This window comes from Rhamphochromis longiceps, unplaced genomic scaffold (genome assembly GCF_057381845.1).
Source record: "Rhamphochromis longiceps isolate RC_006_pf unplaced genomic scaffold, R_longiceps_female_GT1.1 unmapped_scaffold_5, whole genome shotgun sequence".
Classification (NCBI taxonomy): Eukaryota; Metazoa; Chordata; class Actinopteri; order Cichliformes; family Cichlidae; genus Rhamphochromis; species Rhamphochromis longiceps.
The window spans coordinates 65625-82058 of record NW_028187225.1 but is presented as its reverse complement, the minus strand read 5'-3'; the positions used below and the strand labels follow the sequence as shown (position 1 = coordinate 82058).

Sequence of the window (16434 nt, the reverse complement as noted above, 5' to 3'; positions counted from 1 at the left end):
AAGAAATGCATCATTGGTTACCAAAATAAAACAGTGTCTTTCTGCCTGTGTCATTCTGTTTGGTTTCTTTGAGCGTTTGTTTCTTAAATACACAGCAAGTGTCACTCTCTCTCTCTCTCTCTCTGTCACACACACACACACACACACACACACCAAAGCGCGCGCACACACACACACACACACACACACACACACACACACACACACACACATAAGCTGGTCAGCTGCTTTGCAACTCAATGCGGTACAAATCGACTTGTGTGCCTCTTTTTCTCTTTGGGTTTTCTGTGTGTTTTTTTAAATTTTTAAATCCACAGCAAGTGTGTCTCTCTCTCTGTCTGTCTCTCTGTCACACACACACACAAACACACACACACACACACACACACACACCAAAGCACACACACCAAAGCACACACACACTGTGTATCATCACTGATTTCTATAATCCACATAATCCAGATTCGATTTGGTGCAATTTTTACTCAGAAAGTGAGAGATCTTATAATTCTGATCATTTATCAGTACTGACACTAAACTTTATCAGAGATGTGACCATCACAGCACATGCCGTTGTGTCAAAGTAACTGAGAATAAAAAAATAAAAACATAAAAACATAAAGGAGATTTTCCTGGCATGGATTTTATAGCAGATAACCTTAAAAATATTCTGCAATTATACCTAATTTGAAAAAGTTTACATTTCTTCAGTATTAAACAGCAGAAATGAAGCTTTCTTATCCGACGTCATTTACAAAGGAAAGAAAAGACAGCGGCCGCCAGCGCTGTAAACAACGGTAGACTGATGGGTAATAAGCGAATGAGTAATACAGAAAACACATGTTTGAGATGGGAAACTTTTCTTGAAGTTTCTCTCACAGTTCACGCACAGCTCGCTGTGCGTGAACTGTGGGTTTTATCGTGTTGGAAGCAAAACAGCAAAAGTAAGAAGGAATTAAGGATGATATTAGCCCCCACGCCGACTAAGCTAATTCTGATGCGTCGGTCCGCTCTGTTTACGTCTTCGTGTGGAATGCGTTTCCTGCTCTCATTTGCTGGTTGTTGTTGAAATAGTTTTGTGAGCTTTAACCTGAGATTCTGGCGTTTCTGGTAAAACACATTTATATTCATTCAATTCAGGATTTAATGAATCGATATCGCTTCATTCAAGCTACTCACCCGTCTCTATCCACCTCCACTTCCAGCTCGACCACGGACAGAGGTCCCGCCCCTCACTATCTCTGATTGGTTTAGACCACGAAGGGGAATGACGTGTGTCTGTTGTTGAACACATGGACGTCTGTCGCTTGGCGAGCGATCGGGTGGTTTAGCGAGTGTCAGCCTCTTAAGTTTAAGACAAGCCCGGCTGCTTTTTAAGCGACGCGGCGCTAGCTACCCAGCTAGCTCAGTACACAGGAACTACTTCCGGTAGTTATACAAAATAAAAGCGTCCCCCATTATAATCCGCTATAATGCCATACTTCCGCTGCGCGCGCCGTTGATATATACCTTGGCTTTACATTAATTGTGAGAAAACAAAACAAACAAATAACTCACCGTTGAGTCGATTGTGAGGTAGTGTAAAGACGAATGAATCGGCTGGGTTATTGCACGCTGTCAACTGGTCTGTAGTGTAGGATTTGTCGATATCTGACAAGTAGGCCAACCACAGGGACACAGCGGCCGCCTCCATTACTCCCGACATACCACTAGAGTGAGCCAGCACACCACAAATGAAGTTTTCTTGTTCTCCATTCATTTCAATGGGAAAAAACTTGCATTAAAATATTCATATTTAAAAAACTATAGAAGTAATAAACACCAAAAGTCATAGCAACTCATTCCAGCTCCAGCCGCACACAATGATATATCATATGTGAACCTTGTCTCAAAACTGTGGGGCGAGTTAAGGTCCAAAATAAACACCAAAAGTCATAGCAATTAGATGGAGTCATTGCTTTGGCAATGACTCCATCTAATGGTTAAATTTCTGAACTGCAGGCTCAGTAAGTAAGTAAGTAAGTAAGTAAGTAAACTTTATTTATTAAGCGCTTTTCACAGACAGACATTCACAAAGCAGCAGTGATGAGACGCAGGTCTTGCGTCCATGACTGCCCTCGCGAGTTAAAGACAGCTGCAGTGTTTGTGTTTTCTAACTCAGGTGTCTCAGCTGAAGAACTGCGGGGTGATTTTAAGAAATCCCCTGTCAATTGGTTATGAGCAAAAATTGTTTCTATAAAATAAAAATTAAAAAAACACAAAAAAAAACCCCAGTTTCAACCGTAACGTGAAGTACACATTTTATTATTTTTTTCCTTTTAGTGAAAGGAAACAGCCGTCGCCGGTATGCTAGTGCGCACGCTCCACCCCCTCCTACGCCTCTTTCCCCCCCTTCTTTTTGCTTTGTAAATAAACAGAAATGTGACTTTTGCTTCATAAACAGTTTGACAAACAAGTGGTGCCTGCAGGGTGTATATTCATGGTATAACCGGCATAAACACAGCCTCACTTCGTGTGTGATTGTGCAGGAAATACAACTGTGCGCTCAGCTTCGAAAAAGGACCGCATCTATCCATTTATCCTCATCTCACCTCTATGTATGTGCTCTCTTTGAGCGCAGGTGCGGCTCTTTGCTGTGACACATCTCTAATGTAGTCTAGACGCTCCGGCGCCAGGGGTCATCGGGTGACACACACACACACACAAACAACAAGTAACACAACATGGACCATGAACTCTGCGTGACTCAACTATACCAAGACAGTTCACCTATTACGAGCCTTTAAAGTAAGCTTATTGCTAAATAGTCTTGATATTTAATCAACAGGTAAGGTAACACCTGATTCTGTTCACATGGACGGAGTTTTTTCAGTGCTAAATAGTCTGCACATCCCGGCTCTTATTATTTATTTTGCTGCGTTATTTTGCAAAATTATCTAATCTAAAAATAAACTACATAAATGAGTGCGATGCAATATTTTGCTCTTGGTGTTTTCAGTCCTTTATGTCCATCTTATGTGTCATTTTTTTCTGTTATCAATCAACCAACCGATCATTCGATTAAAGGCCTGTCAACGGGCTTCGTAAAGGTTCTTTTAAGGTCACCAGAAAGCTACATAAAGACTGCACCTGCACCTGCACCTGCACCAAAGTTCTTTTTTTTTTTTCTCTCTATCTCCGAACATTGTTGCATTTTAAAACCATCTTCAGTGAGCTATAAATATGAGGCGCTCCAAACACACTCTCAGTTTTACTTCTGCCAAAAAATGACCACAATGCCGAGACGACTGGAGGTCCAGAACTCGATCCTCACTGGTGGGGACAGCTTTAACATGTGGCACGACTACATGAATCTGAGCCAAGTGTTCGAGAAACTGTGCAGCAACCGTGAGGTTGATAACCGAGACACCGAGCGTCCAAAGAAGGGACAAGCGCCCCCTTGGAGTAAGGTCCACACTTCCACTCGGGGGAAGAAATCCTCCAAAAACTCATCACAGTCCAGTCCGACCAGCAGCGCGTCGGACACCAGCAGCAGCGCCTCATCCTCGGACTACTGCCGCTTATGCAAGCAGAACGGGGAGACTCCGAGGGTGTACCTATCTCACAAGCTCAAATCAGACGACGGGAAAGTTTTCTGCCCCGTCCTCCGGAACTACACTTGCCCGATCTGCGAAGCCACCGGTGACAGCGCTCACACACGCAAGTACTGCCCGCAGATGAAGTGCGAGGCTGCTGGGAGGATGCAGACCGTAGGCAAGTTCTGGTAGCTGCTGAAAACTGAAGCTGCGAGAAACTGTACATATTTACCGAACTGTTTGGGGTATGTGTTCGTGTTGGCAGAGACCGTTTCAGTTCCAAAGACTGTTTCAAGTTTGACTGTCAAACACTCCGCTGCAGTCTGCAGCAAGGAGCCCTCATCCATCACATCTGTGGAGCCCCGAGCCGGGGTGAGCGCTCTCAAACCTCGGTAAAAATTAAACTCTTTAAAGTCCTCGAGTGTTTATTGTTGTTGTTGTTGTTATTGTTGTTGTTGTTGTTGTTTAATATGATACAATTTCGGGGGTACTTCATAGGTCACAAGTGAAACACTAAAGTGGCTAACCTTTCTGTGGAATTAAATAGATTTCTAAAAATGTGCCCATAGTGTCAGTGCGCGAGTCTTTTAGTTAAAATGCAAATGCTATATTATCCCTCATGTCAGACAGATTATTCGACAAAAACGTCAGTATTTTGTCTTTTTTTTTTTTTTTTTGGTATTATAGAAAATTTTTAACTCACATGCAACTCTTCCACTTGAAGTTACAGATGTACCTGAACTCACCAGAGAACATGCGTCATAAAAAAATAATTAAATTAAATTAAAAGTAACACTTCAAGGCAAAAGTGAAACGATTATGTGAAGTGAGAAATTGAATTAAGGTTCAATAGTTTTAGTTTCAAAATAGAGGGGCTGGGGAAATACAGTATACAAGGTCAAAACAGAGTTTGTACAAGTTTGTACAAAGACAGCTGCAGTGTTTGTGTTTTCTAACTCAGGTGTCTCAGCTGAAGAACTGCGGGGTGATTTTAAGAAATCCCCTGTCAATTGGTTATGAGCAAAAATTGTTTCTATAAAATAAAAATTAAAAAAACACAAAAAAAAACCCCCCAGTTTCAACCGTAACGTGAAGTACACATTTTATTATTTTTTTCCTTTTAGTGAAAGGAAACAGCCGTCGCCGGTATGCTAGTGCGCACGCTCCACCCCCTCCTACGCCTCTTTTCCCCCCTTCTTTTTGCTTTGTAAATAAACAGAAATGTGACTTTTGCTTCATAAACAGTTTGACAAACAAGTGGTGCCTGCAGGGTGTATATTCATGGTATAACCGGCATAAACACAGCCTCACTTCGTGTGTGATTGTGCAGGAAATACAACTGTGCGCTCAGCTTCGAAAAAGGACCGCATCTATCCATTTATCCTCATCTCACCTCTATGTATGTGCTCTCTTTGAGCGCAGGTGCGGCTCTTTGCTGTGACACATCTCTAATGTAGTCTAGACGCTCCGGCGCCAGGGGTCATCGGGTGACACACACACACACAAACAACAAGTAACACAACATGGACCATGAACTCTGCGTGACTCAACTATACCAAGACAGTTCACCTATTACGAGCCTTTAAAGTAAGCTTATTGCTAAATAGTCTTGATATTTAATCAACAGGTAAGGTAACACCTGATTCTGTTCACATGGACGGAGTTTTTTCAGTGCTAAATAGTCTGCACATCCCGGCTCTTATTATTTATTTTGCTGCGTTATTTTGCAAAATTATCTAATCTAAAAATAAACTACATAAATGAGTGCGATGCAATATTTTGCTCTTGGTGTTTTCAGTCCTTTATGTCCATCTTATGTGTCATTTTTTTCTGTTATCAATCAACCAACCGATCATTCGATTAAAGGCCTGTCAACGGGCTTCGTAAAGGTTCTTTTAAGGTCACCAGAAAGCTACATAAAGACTGCACCTGCACCTGCACCAAAGTTCTTTTTTTTTTTTCTCTCTATCTCCGAACATTGTTGCATTTTAAAACCATCTTCAGTGAGCTATAAATAGGTCACAAGTGAAACACTAAAGTGGCTAACCTTTCTGTGGAATTAAATAGATTTCTAAAAATGTGCCCATAGTGTCAGTACAGGATTGTGAACATCGCAACGCAAAGTTTTTGATTTCTCTCAAAACATATATTTCTTTTCATGCTGAACAGATAATATCTTTAATTTGAGTCAAAGTGATTTGCACTTGAACACGCCCACCAGAAATAGACCGGGACCCATTTTTATTCTGCATGGCTGCTGGAAACATCATGTCACATCTTTGATTAATTTCATCTGAAAATAAACGTAAGTAAAGCCAAGTGTGTTACAAAAGCTTTTATAATTTGTATTGCCAAAATCGCAGAAAATAACCCCATTTAAGCTGGGTCGACAGCCACCCCTAATTTTTGCATGATTGTAGCTGCTAGCTATAAGCTAGCTAGCTATCCTGCGCAACGTTAGAACTGGTTACCAGAAACCGACCATCACAGTCGGGAATACAAGTTAGTATACTGGTAAAAAACGGCTTTTTGCCTAACTAGCTAGCGTTACCACGATGCATCGGTGGTGGATAAAGCTAGCTAGCATAAGTTCATAGTTCATAACATTCATAGTATAACTCCGTGCTCCGCTTCGTTTGAATTTTTCTGGTGAGCTCGCGGTTTCTAGACACAAGCTTGTGTTTGTGCGCGCACGTTTGTCTCTCTTCATATAAATATCTGTGTGTTATGTGTGTGTACACCGAGCGCAAAAGATAATTATTAATGTGCATGATTTAGAGACAGAAATAACAAGCCAGCATATAAGATCAATGACATAAGACTAATTCCTTCAATTGACTTTCAGGCGCAGCTCGGAAAAATGTGCATTTTCTGAAGAAATTTTAATTTTAACAGCAAAAAATTGACCCTATGCCAAACTTAGTCGCTAATGGCTGGTCTGTAGACTGTTTGGTATGTCATGTTACGTATTTCTTGGTTTTTCTATGTAATGTGTTTTATAGAGAAGTAACATTATTCTTTTTTTTCTGTATGCTTTCAGAACCACAGATCGCTCCATCCATTCCATGGCTGAAGCATACATTTTCATTTAATCTGAACAGGTATCATTTTGCATTTACACTGCACATCCTTTTTAAACATTTCATAATAATCTAGACTCTCCCTCATTATCCTCTCATTCACCTTGCTGATGTGTTGAGGACTTGATAAAAGAATACATGGTATGTCCATATCTGTTCTGTCTCTACATGAGATGCAGTCTCTTGATGTAAATTTGACAACTCTGCTATTAAATGCAGTGATTAATGTAGGACAGCAACGATTAATCAACTCATCAAGTTAATATCTTAGGGTTCTGTATTGTTTTCTTTTTTTTTTTCTTGGGCTTTGTGGAACATTTATGAAAATGTTCCACCATTGATTTAATTTAATGATTATGCAATTCACAATCTGATTAGTCAAATAATTGTTCTAATAGTCTGTGACCAAACAACTATCAAAATAGTAGTTTATTATGGTCAAAGATTTATCAGGTGTGCCAGACTTCAGTTCTTCACTTGTACATTTTGTTCCATATTTTACCTCAAGATATCCCAGAAAGATGAAGCTGAGGAAGAGCTGCAGAGTACCACCATGGCACTCTTCGTCTTCAGGGACAACTCAAGCCTCCTACATCAGCCTCGAGACATCGGGATAATCATTGATGGTGTGGAAGTCCTGAATGAGTTGCCTTCTGTGGCAGCTGGAGTGGCAATGGTCTTTGGACTCTGTTATGCTCTTAATATGGAATATCCACGAGGATTCAGGTTCACCTTTGAGGCTCTTCAAAAGATTATGATGGAGCTTGACTTTAACAAGATGACCTCTAAGATTCGCAAACTTAATTGTGAACTTAACACTGCACAGTAGTGTGTTTGCATGCATGTGTGCATGTGTATGTGCACATGCATGTGCATGTGTGCTTGGTTGGCCTGCAGTGGTATTCTACATTCAAAATTTATAAGAACACCCATTTGAAAGGGAGATTTAAGTTGATTTCATTGATACATGTGTAGATTTTTTTTTTTTTTACATTGTACAGGCACAGTGCACATATAAACATTTTTGAGTACTTGCAAATTGGTTTAAAAAGAGTTTTTATAATGGTTTTATGCCAGTTTTAGACAGGTTGCAGGTTTTATACTGGTTTTCAAAAGATTGCAGGTTTTATAAAACAAACATTTCTCTAATCATTTCTGCCGTAGCACTAAATCTGTATATTACTAATCCTCTCTATTGATTATAGTTAAAATGGTTTGGAACAATAAATAATTTTGAAACAATTGGTTGGCCAACTGTCTTGTTTTTTATAGGAAATGCAGAGCATTTTTGAACTGAAATGAAATGTAAAAAATATAGTTTGAATATATGTAAATCAATTACCTGGCTTCAACACAAACATATTAGTTCATGTTAATTTGGTTCGATGTGAATACATTAGGTTGGTTAAATTTCAATATATTAGCTTGGTTCAATAATTAAAATATGGTTCTATGTAAAAAAATCAATTTGGATCAATGCAAAATTTAAAGTTTCAGTCAAGTCTAGTAATATTGTTTATATCAACATAAAAGTATCAGGTCATATCAAGTGACTCAATTTGGATTCTATAAAGCCAAATATTTTGGATGTGACAACTGGACATCATTTTTTTTAATTTGAATAGGGTTATTTTTTTTACAGTGTAGTTTATTTCTCACAGTTTTTTAAAAATTCTCTTGCTTTATGGTTCTTAGCGCTGTTACCAGTCTTTGCATTTATCATCATTTTTTCTCTTTTTTCTTTCATGTTACACAAACATGATTACATATTGCATATGAATCAAGGTTGCGCAGAGGTGGTTGCATTTCCCAGACAATCATGCAAAATATATACATTTCTTTTTTTAAAAATGACATGGTGCGACAGGACTGTAGCACAGTAATACAGCAACATCAGAGGCAAATTCCATTCAAGTTTTGCAAGCCTAGCTTTGAACTTTATTTAAATAAACGGCAGTGACTCGTTATGACAAGGATCATTCTTAATCTCACTCAAACCATGCTGAACGGCTCTAACCCAATTAGGAACATAGGGTTGTTGTTTTTTTTGTTTTTTTTTTAAAAAGAAAAGAAAAACATAACTGAACACAACAGTATGTCAGTGCAGTGACTAATCAGGCAGTACAGTTTCAGGAACCGTTTTAACTGAGGCAGGATGGCATTTTGGTTTTTAAATGGGCATTTAAAACCTGAAATAATCCTAAAGGCTTAGACAAAAAGGTGACATTTGTTTTCGAAATTGAGGTGATGGGCATCTTAGTCGCTGTCACTCCTCTCTCCTCTCTGGAGCAGCCTCTTTCCACTGGAGGGCACGGGAACCTCATGCTTCACTGAGACCTTTGACTTGCTTTTGCTGTCCTTGTCAAGCAGCTCCAAACCGTCATTGATCTTCTTCAACATCTCGTAACGCTCACGCCCACGAACAGGGAGGAGAAAAACCTCCTTGTCGTCCCCCTCAGCACTGGAGGTACATTTGGACTTCTTTGTGGATGTGGTGTCAGGAGGTGGTGCGCTCTTTCGTTTTTTCGCCTCTTTGGTGCCGCTCTCCTTCTTCTGTTTATTGTCCTCCTGTAGCTGTAACAAAGAGGGACGAAATAACAAAAAAGAGAAACATATTTGTCAAGTAATTTTACCCCCCCCCCCAAAAGTGGCATTTAACATGATGATATTCTATTGCCTTCTGGGGGAGGGAAGGAACAGCGGTTTTTCTTTTGAGTTTATATTCAAGTTTTCTCCTTCTTGCCCCCTCTGGTGTACAATTTCTTCCTTTTTCCTGTTTAAAAAGAGTTCACATATTTTGTCATTTGACTGTAAGCAGTGCAAGGAGGAGATGCTCGCTTTTTGCATGACAGTCTGCCACTTCAGTCTTCCCTTTCTTTATAAGGCTGGAAAATACTTCAGACCCCTCCTCAGGCAGTAAGGGGCCTGAGGTGGGGTCTGAACTGTGGGTACCGGTATGAGGAGAGAAGGGGGACAGGACTGGATAGTGGCTTAAAGTTAGGATTTGGTTTGATTAGGTGAGCCGGTTTTTGGTTGTGTCTGCTTATGATTTGAAACAGGTCTGAAATGAGAGAAAGAGGAGTTTGTTCCTGGGGAATTATAAGACAGTGGTGTCCCGTTTTCCTTCTCATTAATCATATGAGAAGAATGAAGGCGTTTTAAAGATTTTTGAGTTGAGGTTTGTCCTTCTGCAGCTATCAGTTTTCTAAAGAACTCGTCCTCCTCATACTGCAGAGTGTTTAGGAAACTTGGCTCAGAGCTGCAGAAGTTCTTGACTGTCGTACATTTGTGGTTAGTCTGATGAAACACATTTTCAGTGTACTGACTGAAAGTGAACAGCGGGTCCTGACTCCACGTCTGTGGTAAAGGGTTAGGGTGTTGAAAAAAGATCAGGGAACCAGCAATCGCCGGTTCCTTGAGATGAACTCTCCACCGTGGGACAGGATGGTGGTACCCCTGCCCCAGTTCAAAAAATTGCCCATCTTGGGTTTACGCGCATCTACTGAGCTCTTCGCGACGTTTCGGCGTTCCTTCGCCTTCTTCAGGCCGAGCTCAGTGTGTCTGTGTTGTGTGCCTTGTGCCAGAACTAAACTGAAAATATTAGAGCAATATTTCAATGAAATATCCTGAAACGCGTACCTTCACTCAGAAATCGGGGCTGGGGAAACAAAAGCAGAGTCTGAAAGTTTGAGGACAAACAGTCAAATCTTTTTCTCTCTCTCTTTTTTTTTTTTTTAAACATGTCATAAAGACGAGACCCACAAACTCAGTATGTCTACTCATTAGCTACCTTGCATTATAAATATATAAAGTTTTAAAAAGTGCTTATTAAAAGAAACTATAGTGATGTGATAACTTCCAGCAGTGTCATTCTCATTTTTGTTCTTGACCAGCATTAATACGAAATGTCAGGGAGAGCAAAACGGTCGTCCTTCACAGTCCTCCTCCAACACTGACAAGGATTGTCCACAAAAAACCCCCAAAAAAACCCCCCAAAGAACTGGTCTCCCATTAACATTCATTCAACGTGTACACAAAGATAGACGTTTTTGGAAAAGCATAGTTAATACAAAAGGAGACTTCTCAAACTAAAGAGGAGAGTATTGGCGACTGGTAACACACTGCTGCTGCGACCGACTGGAACACAAGACGACAGGTAAAAATTAAAATAACTAGCAATAATTAGGGGTTAGGTTGGTGTCTAGGTGGGGGTTTTGGTGGGTGCCGGACGCTGTGGCGAAGAGGCCACGCCGATGGCTTCTTCGGTTCTGGAGATATGGCGAATCGGACCAAAAAGGATGGGACAAAACGGTCCCAATCGGAGAAAGGAAGGTGCAGAGGGCCTGGGTCCACCACCACTGTACTCAGCAGGCCCTGCCGGGTCGTTAGACACGCAGCATGGCAGGGATTGGTGACATAACATGTAGCAGTTTCCCTTCACAGAAGCCTCTGCAGCAGGTGGGTAGAGGAGCAGGCAGCAGAAGCAGGCCTGTGGAGCACTATGTCATCTGCTCGTCCACATATGGCTTCAAGAGGCCCTGTACAAGGGGAGAAGAAATGCATCATTGGTTACCACAAATAAAACAGTGTCTTTCTGCCTGTGTCATTCTGTTTGGTTTCTTTGAGCGTTTGTTTCTTAAATACACAGCAAGTGTCACTCTCTCTCTCTCTCTCTCTCTCTCTCTCTCTCACACACACCCACCCACACACACACACACACCAAAGCACACACACAGACACTGTGAGGTCTGTAGTGCAAAATTTGAATTTCATTGCTTTTTAATTTCTCTCTCTCTCTCTCTCTCTCTCTCTCTCTCTCTCTCTCTCTCTCTCTCTCTCTCTCTCTCTCTCTCTCACACACACACAGAAGCAGAGCAGCTGCTGTGCAACTGGGATTGAACAAGAGGTGCTCCCTCTGCTGGCTCAATGCGGTACAAAGTGTCTGAAGGAGTTATACCGGCGAAAATAACATCTTTCAATTGCATGTTTGGTCCACAGGATGGCGCCTAGCTGGCAAGTCCTGTACATTGCATATTAAAAGTTGTTGCAAGTGCACTCACATGTATTTTTTGTGTAAAAGAGACACACACACACACACACACACACACACACACACACACACAAGCTGGTCAGCTGCTTTGCAACTCAACGCGGTACAAATCGACTTCTGTGCCTCTTTTTCTCTTTGGGTTTTCTGTGTGTTTTTTTAAATTTTTAAATCCACAGCAAGTGTCTCTCTCTCTCTCTCTCTGTCTGTCTCTCTGTCACACACACACACACACACACACACACACACACACACACACACACACACACCAAAGCACACACACAGACACTGTGAGGTCTGTAGTGCAAAATTTGAATTTCATTGCTTTTTAATTTCTCTCTCTCTCTCTCTCTCTCTCTCTCTCTCTCTCTCTCTCTCTCTCTCACACACACACACACACAGAAGCAGAGCAGCTGCTGTGCCACTGGGATTGAACAAGAGGTGCTCCCTCTGCTGGCTCAATGCGGTACAAAGTGTCAGAAGGAGTTATACCGGCGAAAATAACATCTTTCAATTGCATGTTTGGTCCACAGGATGGCGCCTAGCTGGCAAGTCCTGTACATTGCATATTAAAAGTTGTTGCAAGTGCACTCACATGTATTTTTTGTGTAAAAGAGACACACACACACACACACACACACAAGCTGGTCAGCTGCTTTGCAACTCAATGCGGTACAAATCGACTTCTGTGCCTCTTTTTCTCTTTGGGTTTTCTGTGTGTTTTTTTAAATTTTTAAATCCACAGCAAGTGTCTCTCTCTCTCTCTCTCTCACACACACCCACCCACACACACACACACACACACACACACACACACACACTCACACTCAGCGGCTCAGAGATGAGGGAAAAACAACAGAAATCAGGAGAGATTTTCAGTGTCAGGAGAGGACCTGTTGTGATGCTGGGCCATTGTGTAAGATTGTGTAAGATTGTAATGTGTACCTGTGGCTGGTGTGTGCTCCTTAAAGGTGTCAGGACGAGGAAGCGTGGGTGGCTGGGCTTCGGCTTTGGCTCAGGAACGTCATTTATTCTGCGTGGCGCCGCGTGTGCCCTGTGCAGCTTCGATGTGTGCGGCTGACGCTCTGTGGTTCCTGTTCCTGTCATAAAAGGCCCTGTACAAGGGGAGAAGAAATGCATCATTGGTTACCAAAATAAAACAGTGTCTTTCTGCCTGTGTCATTCTGTTTGGTTTCTTTGAGCGTTTGTTTCTTAAATACACAGCAAGTGTCACTCTCTCTCTCTCTCTCTCTGTCACACACACACACACACACACACACACACACACACACACACACACACACACACACACAGAAGCTGGTTAGCTGGTTAGCTGCTGTGCAACTGGGATTGAACCAGAGGGGCTCCCTCTGCTGGCTCAATGCGGTACAAATCGACTTGTGTGCCTGTCCTTCTCTTTGGTTTTTCTGTGTGTTTTTTTTTTCCAAATCCACAGCAAGTGTCACTGTCTCTCTCTGAGTGCGCAAAACTTTTTTTCTTATGCACACCATTAAAAAAAAAAAGTTGGGCGCACCCAAATCAGCGTTCAAAGATTGATGGCTCCCTGTCAGAGCACTGGCTATGAATTTCAGATCGATCAGGCCTTAACTTGACAAAAAAGTTATCAATCGTTCTTTTCATCTTTTCTCATTGCCCACGGTCAGTTATATCCACTTCTGTCGGTCCTAGGATATTCACTAGGGCTGGGTATCATCACTGATTTCTATAATCCACTTGATTCCGCTTCACAAGGTCCAGATTCGATTTGGTGCAATTTTTCCTCAGACAGTGAGAAATCTTGTAATTCTGATCATTTATCAGTACTGACACTAAACTTTATCAGAGATGTGAACATCACAGCACATGCCGTTGTGTCAAAGTAACTGAGAATAAAATAGAAAAAAAAAACATGAAGGAGATTTTCCTGGCATGGATTTTATAGCAGATAACCTTAAAAATATTCTGCAATTATACCCAATTTGAAAAAGTTTACATTTCTTCAGTATTGAACAGCAGAAATTATTCTTTCTTGTCCGAGGTCATTTAAGTACAAAGAAAAGAAAAGACAGCGGCCGCCAGCGCTGTAAACAACGGTAGACTGATGGGTAATAAGCAAATGAGTAATGCGGAAAACACATGTTTGAGATGGGAAACTTTTCTTGAAGTACAGAGCGAGAGCTGTGCATGAACTGTGGTTTTTATCGTGTTGGAAGCAAAACAGCAAAAGTAATAGGGAATTAACGACGATATTTATCAAATGTGAAGCATAGTTTGGTTCTTCTTTTGCTGCTGGCCTAGTGAATTTTGGTTGAAGAGAGACAAAACCTGCAGCCCAGAATCTTGCGCAAAAAAGACGTAAAGACGATTCAGACACGACGAATCAGAATTAGTGAGCTTTTGGCTTTCAGCCCCGACGGCGGCTAAGCTAATTCTGATGCGCCGGTCCGCTCTGTGTTTACCGTTTCCTGCTCTCATTCGCTGGTTGTTGTTGAAATAGTTTTGTGAGCTTTAGCCTGAGACTCTGGCGTTTCTGGTAAAATACATTTATATTCATTCAATTCAGGATTTAATGAATCGGTATCGCTTCATTCAAGCTACTCACCTTTCTCTATCCACCTGCACTTTCAGCTGGACCAAGGACATTTACAGAGGTCCCGCCCCTGACTATCTCTGATTGGTTTAGACCACGAAGGGCAATGACGTGTGTCTGTTGTTGATCACATGGATGTCGGTGGCAAATTTTACAAACACTTCTCATAATGACTAACTACTCCTGACATTTTTGAGATGTTAGCTCTTTATACAACGAAGTTATAGTGCGATACAAATAATATCAGGCTGATCCTGCCACAATTTGTTCCCCCTGTGTAAATCACGGACAAACAGTATCCCACATTGCTGATTTTTCATTCACAAACACTTCTTATTATGACGCATTACTCCTGAAACTTTAGAGGATTTAGCTCTTTTTAGAGTAAAGTTACAGGAGAATAAAAATAGTTATCAGCCAAAATGTTAATGTTTTATTAAAATAATCCCATCTGATACCCCGTGAGATGAGATAACTCTTTAATGTCATTGCACAGTCATACATAGTACAGTAGTACAATGAAACTGGAAAACTGTCCTACGTCGGCTTTTCCATATATATATATAATTTTCTGTTGTATGGTAATGTAACGATACTAATTTTTCACAAAATGAAAACATCAGTACTTCCTGCGTGCTCCCAGCACAGGGGAAACAAATTCTGTCGGGGATACCTACTTTGGCACAACAGATCCAAGTATAAAAACAATAACAAATACAATTTCTAGGTTCCATAACAGTTTTTATCATTACTTTATTGTGGATTAGGTGAAGAATTGTTAAATGTGGACAATTTAAATAATAGACTAATGCAATAGCAAATTGTGCCTTTTTCTCAGATGGACAGCAGATGGAGTTAGAGGAGATGAGGTAGGAAGAGAGGCAAAGATTGAGTCATGGGCAGAGCCTAGTTTATTTCTCATAGTTTTTTAAAAATTCTCTTGCTTTATGGTTCTTTGCGCTGTTACCAGTCTTTGCATTTATCATCGTTTTAAGTGTCTTGATTTTAACTGGATCTAAAAGGCTTGGATCTCCACATCGTTGGTGGGAGAAGGTTATCAGGGTGGCTTCAAAATTTGCGACCACACGTTTGCTTTGCATTTTCCCCACCAAGTTGAAGTCACTGATTTTGCTGTTCCAGACTTTTGGAATCTCAGCTGAAACCCACATTCGCCAGGGTAATCTGTCGTAACCGGAACAGTGGAGGCTGCAGGTGTAATGCCGTCTTTTTGCAAAATGTCATTTGGCAGCTCAAAGAGATTTTCACCAAAGTTTTCAGCTAATTGCTGCTCATTGATGATCTGAAACATCTCCATGGTGTCATCTGGCCTCCAGGTTTCATCATGACCCGTTGTATTGCTGTTCACGGTTGAGGTAGTGTCCAAACTGACGGACAGAGATTCAGTCACAGGTAGCTGTTCCCACAGCTCTTTAAATGAATTCTGGCTGAAGGGTAGATTCTGATTAAAAACCAAAATGCCATCCTGCCTCAGTTAAAAAGGTTCCTAAAACTGTACTGCCTGATCAGTCACTGTACACTGTTAGGGTTAGGTTGTGGAAGATAATCCCTTCTCCGAGAGGAAAAGGAGCGTACCCGTACCCGTCCCAGAACACTTGGCGGTCACGTTGGCGCCGGCGGCCATAGCGCACCACAGTCCAGCCGTTTTCCATGGTGTCCAGTCTTTTTTTCTTTTCCTCTTTTTTAAATTGTCTTTCAAAAAATCAAATGTTCTTCAAAAAAATATCTATTTAAGTTAATGTGAACCAAAAACGGGAGATTTTTTTTTCTTTTGTGTCCTTTCTCACTGTCCCTGTTGCCCAGTTTTTCTGTTCCTTCATCTTTCTCTCTCATCTCTCTCATCTTTCTCTTTCCCCCAACACTGTTTGTCCCGTCATGAACAACTGAAAATAAAATTTAATAAATAGTAACAACAAACGTTGATCAAATTGTTTTAATTTTCATTATTCAACATTTGCACAGTATTCAGGTGAGTATTCGCTACGACCAGGTAAGTATGTAGGTAGGTGTGTGCTTGGTGAACAGGTATGTATTCAGGTAACTTTGTGGGGAAGGCGTCACGGTGTGCAACTTGGAGTCACGCGCTGCACTCCGGGGATGGATGCACACAAGAGAATTTATTAA

The 16434-nt window shown here is 41.1% G+C and overlaps 2 protein-coding genes and 1 long non-coding RNA gene across 3 annotated transcripts; 1 reads left to right on the top strand and 2 right to left on the bottom strand.

Annotated features, from left to right (window-relative positions):
* The first annotated feature begins 3194 nt into the window (after positions 1–3194).
* On the top strand, positions 3195–3993 carry LOC146640546 (nanos homolog 2-like). The gene has a single exon (XM_085400092.1). The coding sequence runs from the start codon at positions 3267–3269 to the stop codon at positions 3765–3767; it is 501 nt and encodes a 166-aa protein (XP_085256218.1). The 5' UTR covers positions 3195–3266; the 3' UTR covers positions 3768–3993.
* A 4626-nt stretch (positions 3994–8619) lies between these two features.
* On the bottom strand, positions 8620–15962 carry LOC146640544 (cellular tumor antigen p53-like). Its single transcript, XM_085400080.1, has 3 exons — positions 15886–15962; positions 15416–15677; positions 8620–9271 (listed from the first exon to the last, which is right to left on the bottom strand). The coding sequence occupies exons 1-3, from the start codon at positions 15960–15962 to the stop codon at positions 8912–8914; spliced, it is 699 nt and encodes a 232-aa protein (XP_085256206.1). The 3' UTR covers positions 8620–8911.
* Positions 10095–14360, bottom strand: LOC146640545 (uncharacterized). The gene is made up of 3 exons (XR_014910016.1): positions 14305–14360; positions 12648–12817; positions 10095–11193 (listed from the first exon to the last, which is right to left on the bottom strand). It is a non-coding gene; the product is annotated as an uncharacterized LOC146640545 (long non-coding RNA).
* Positions 15963–16434: the final 472 nt, after the last annotated feature.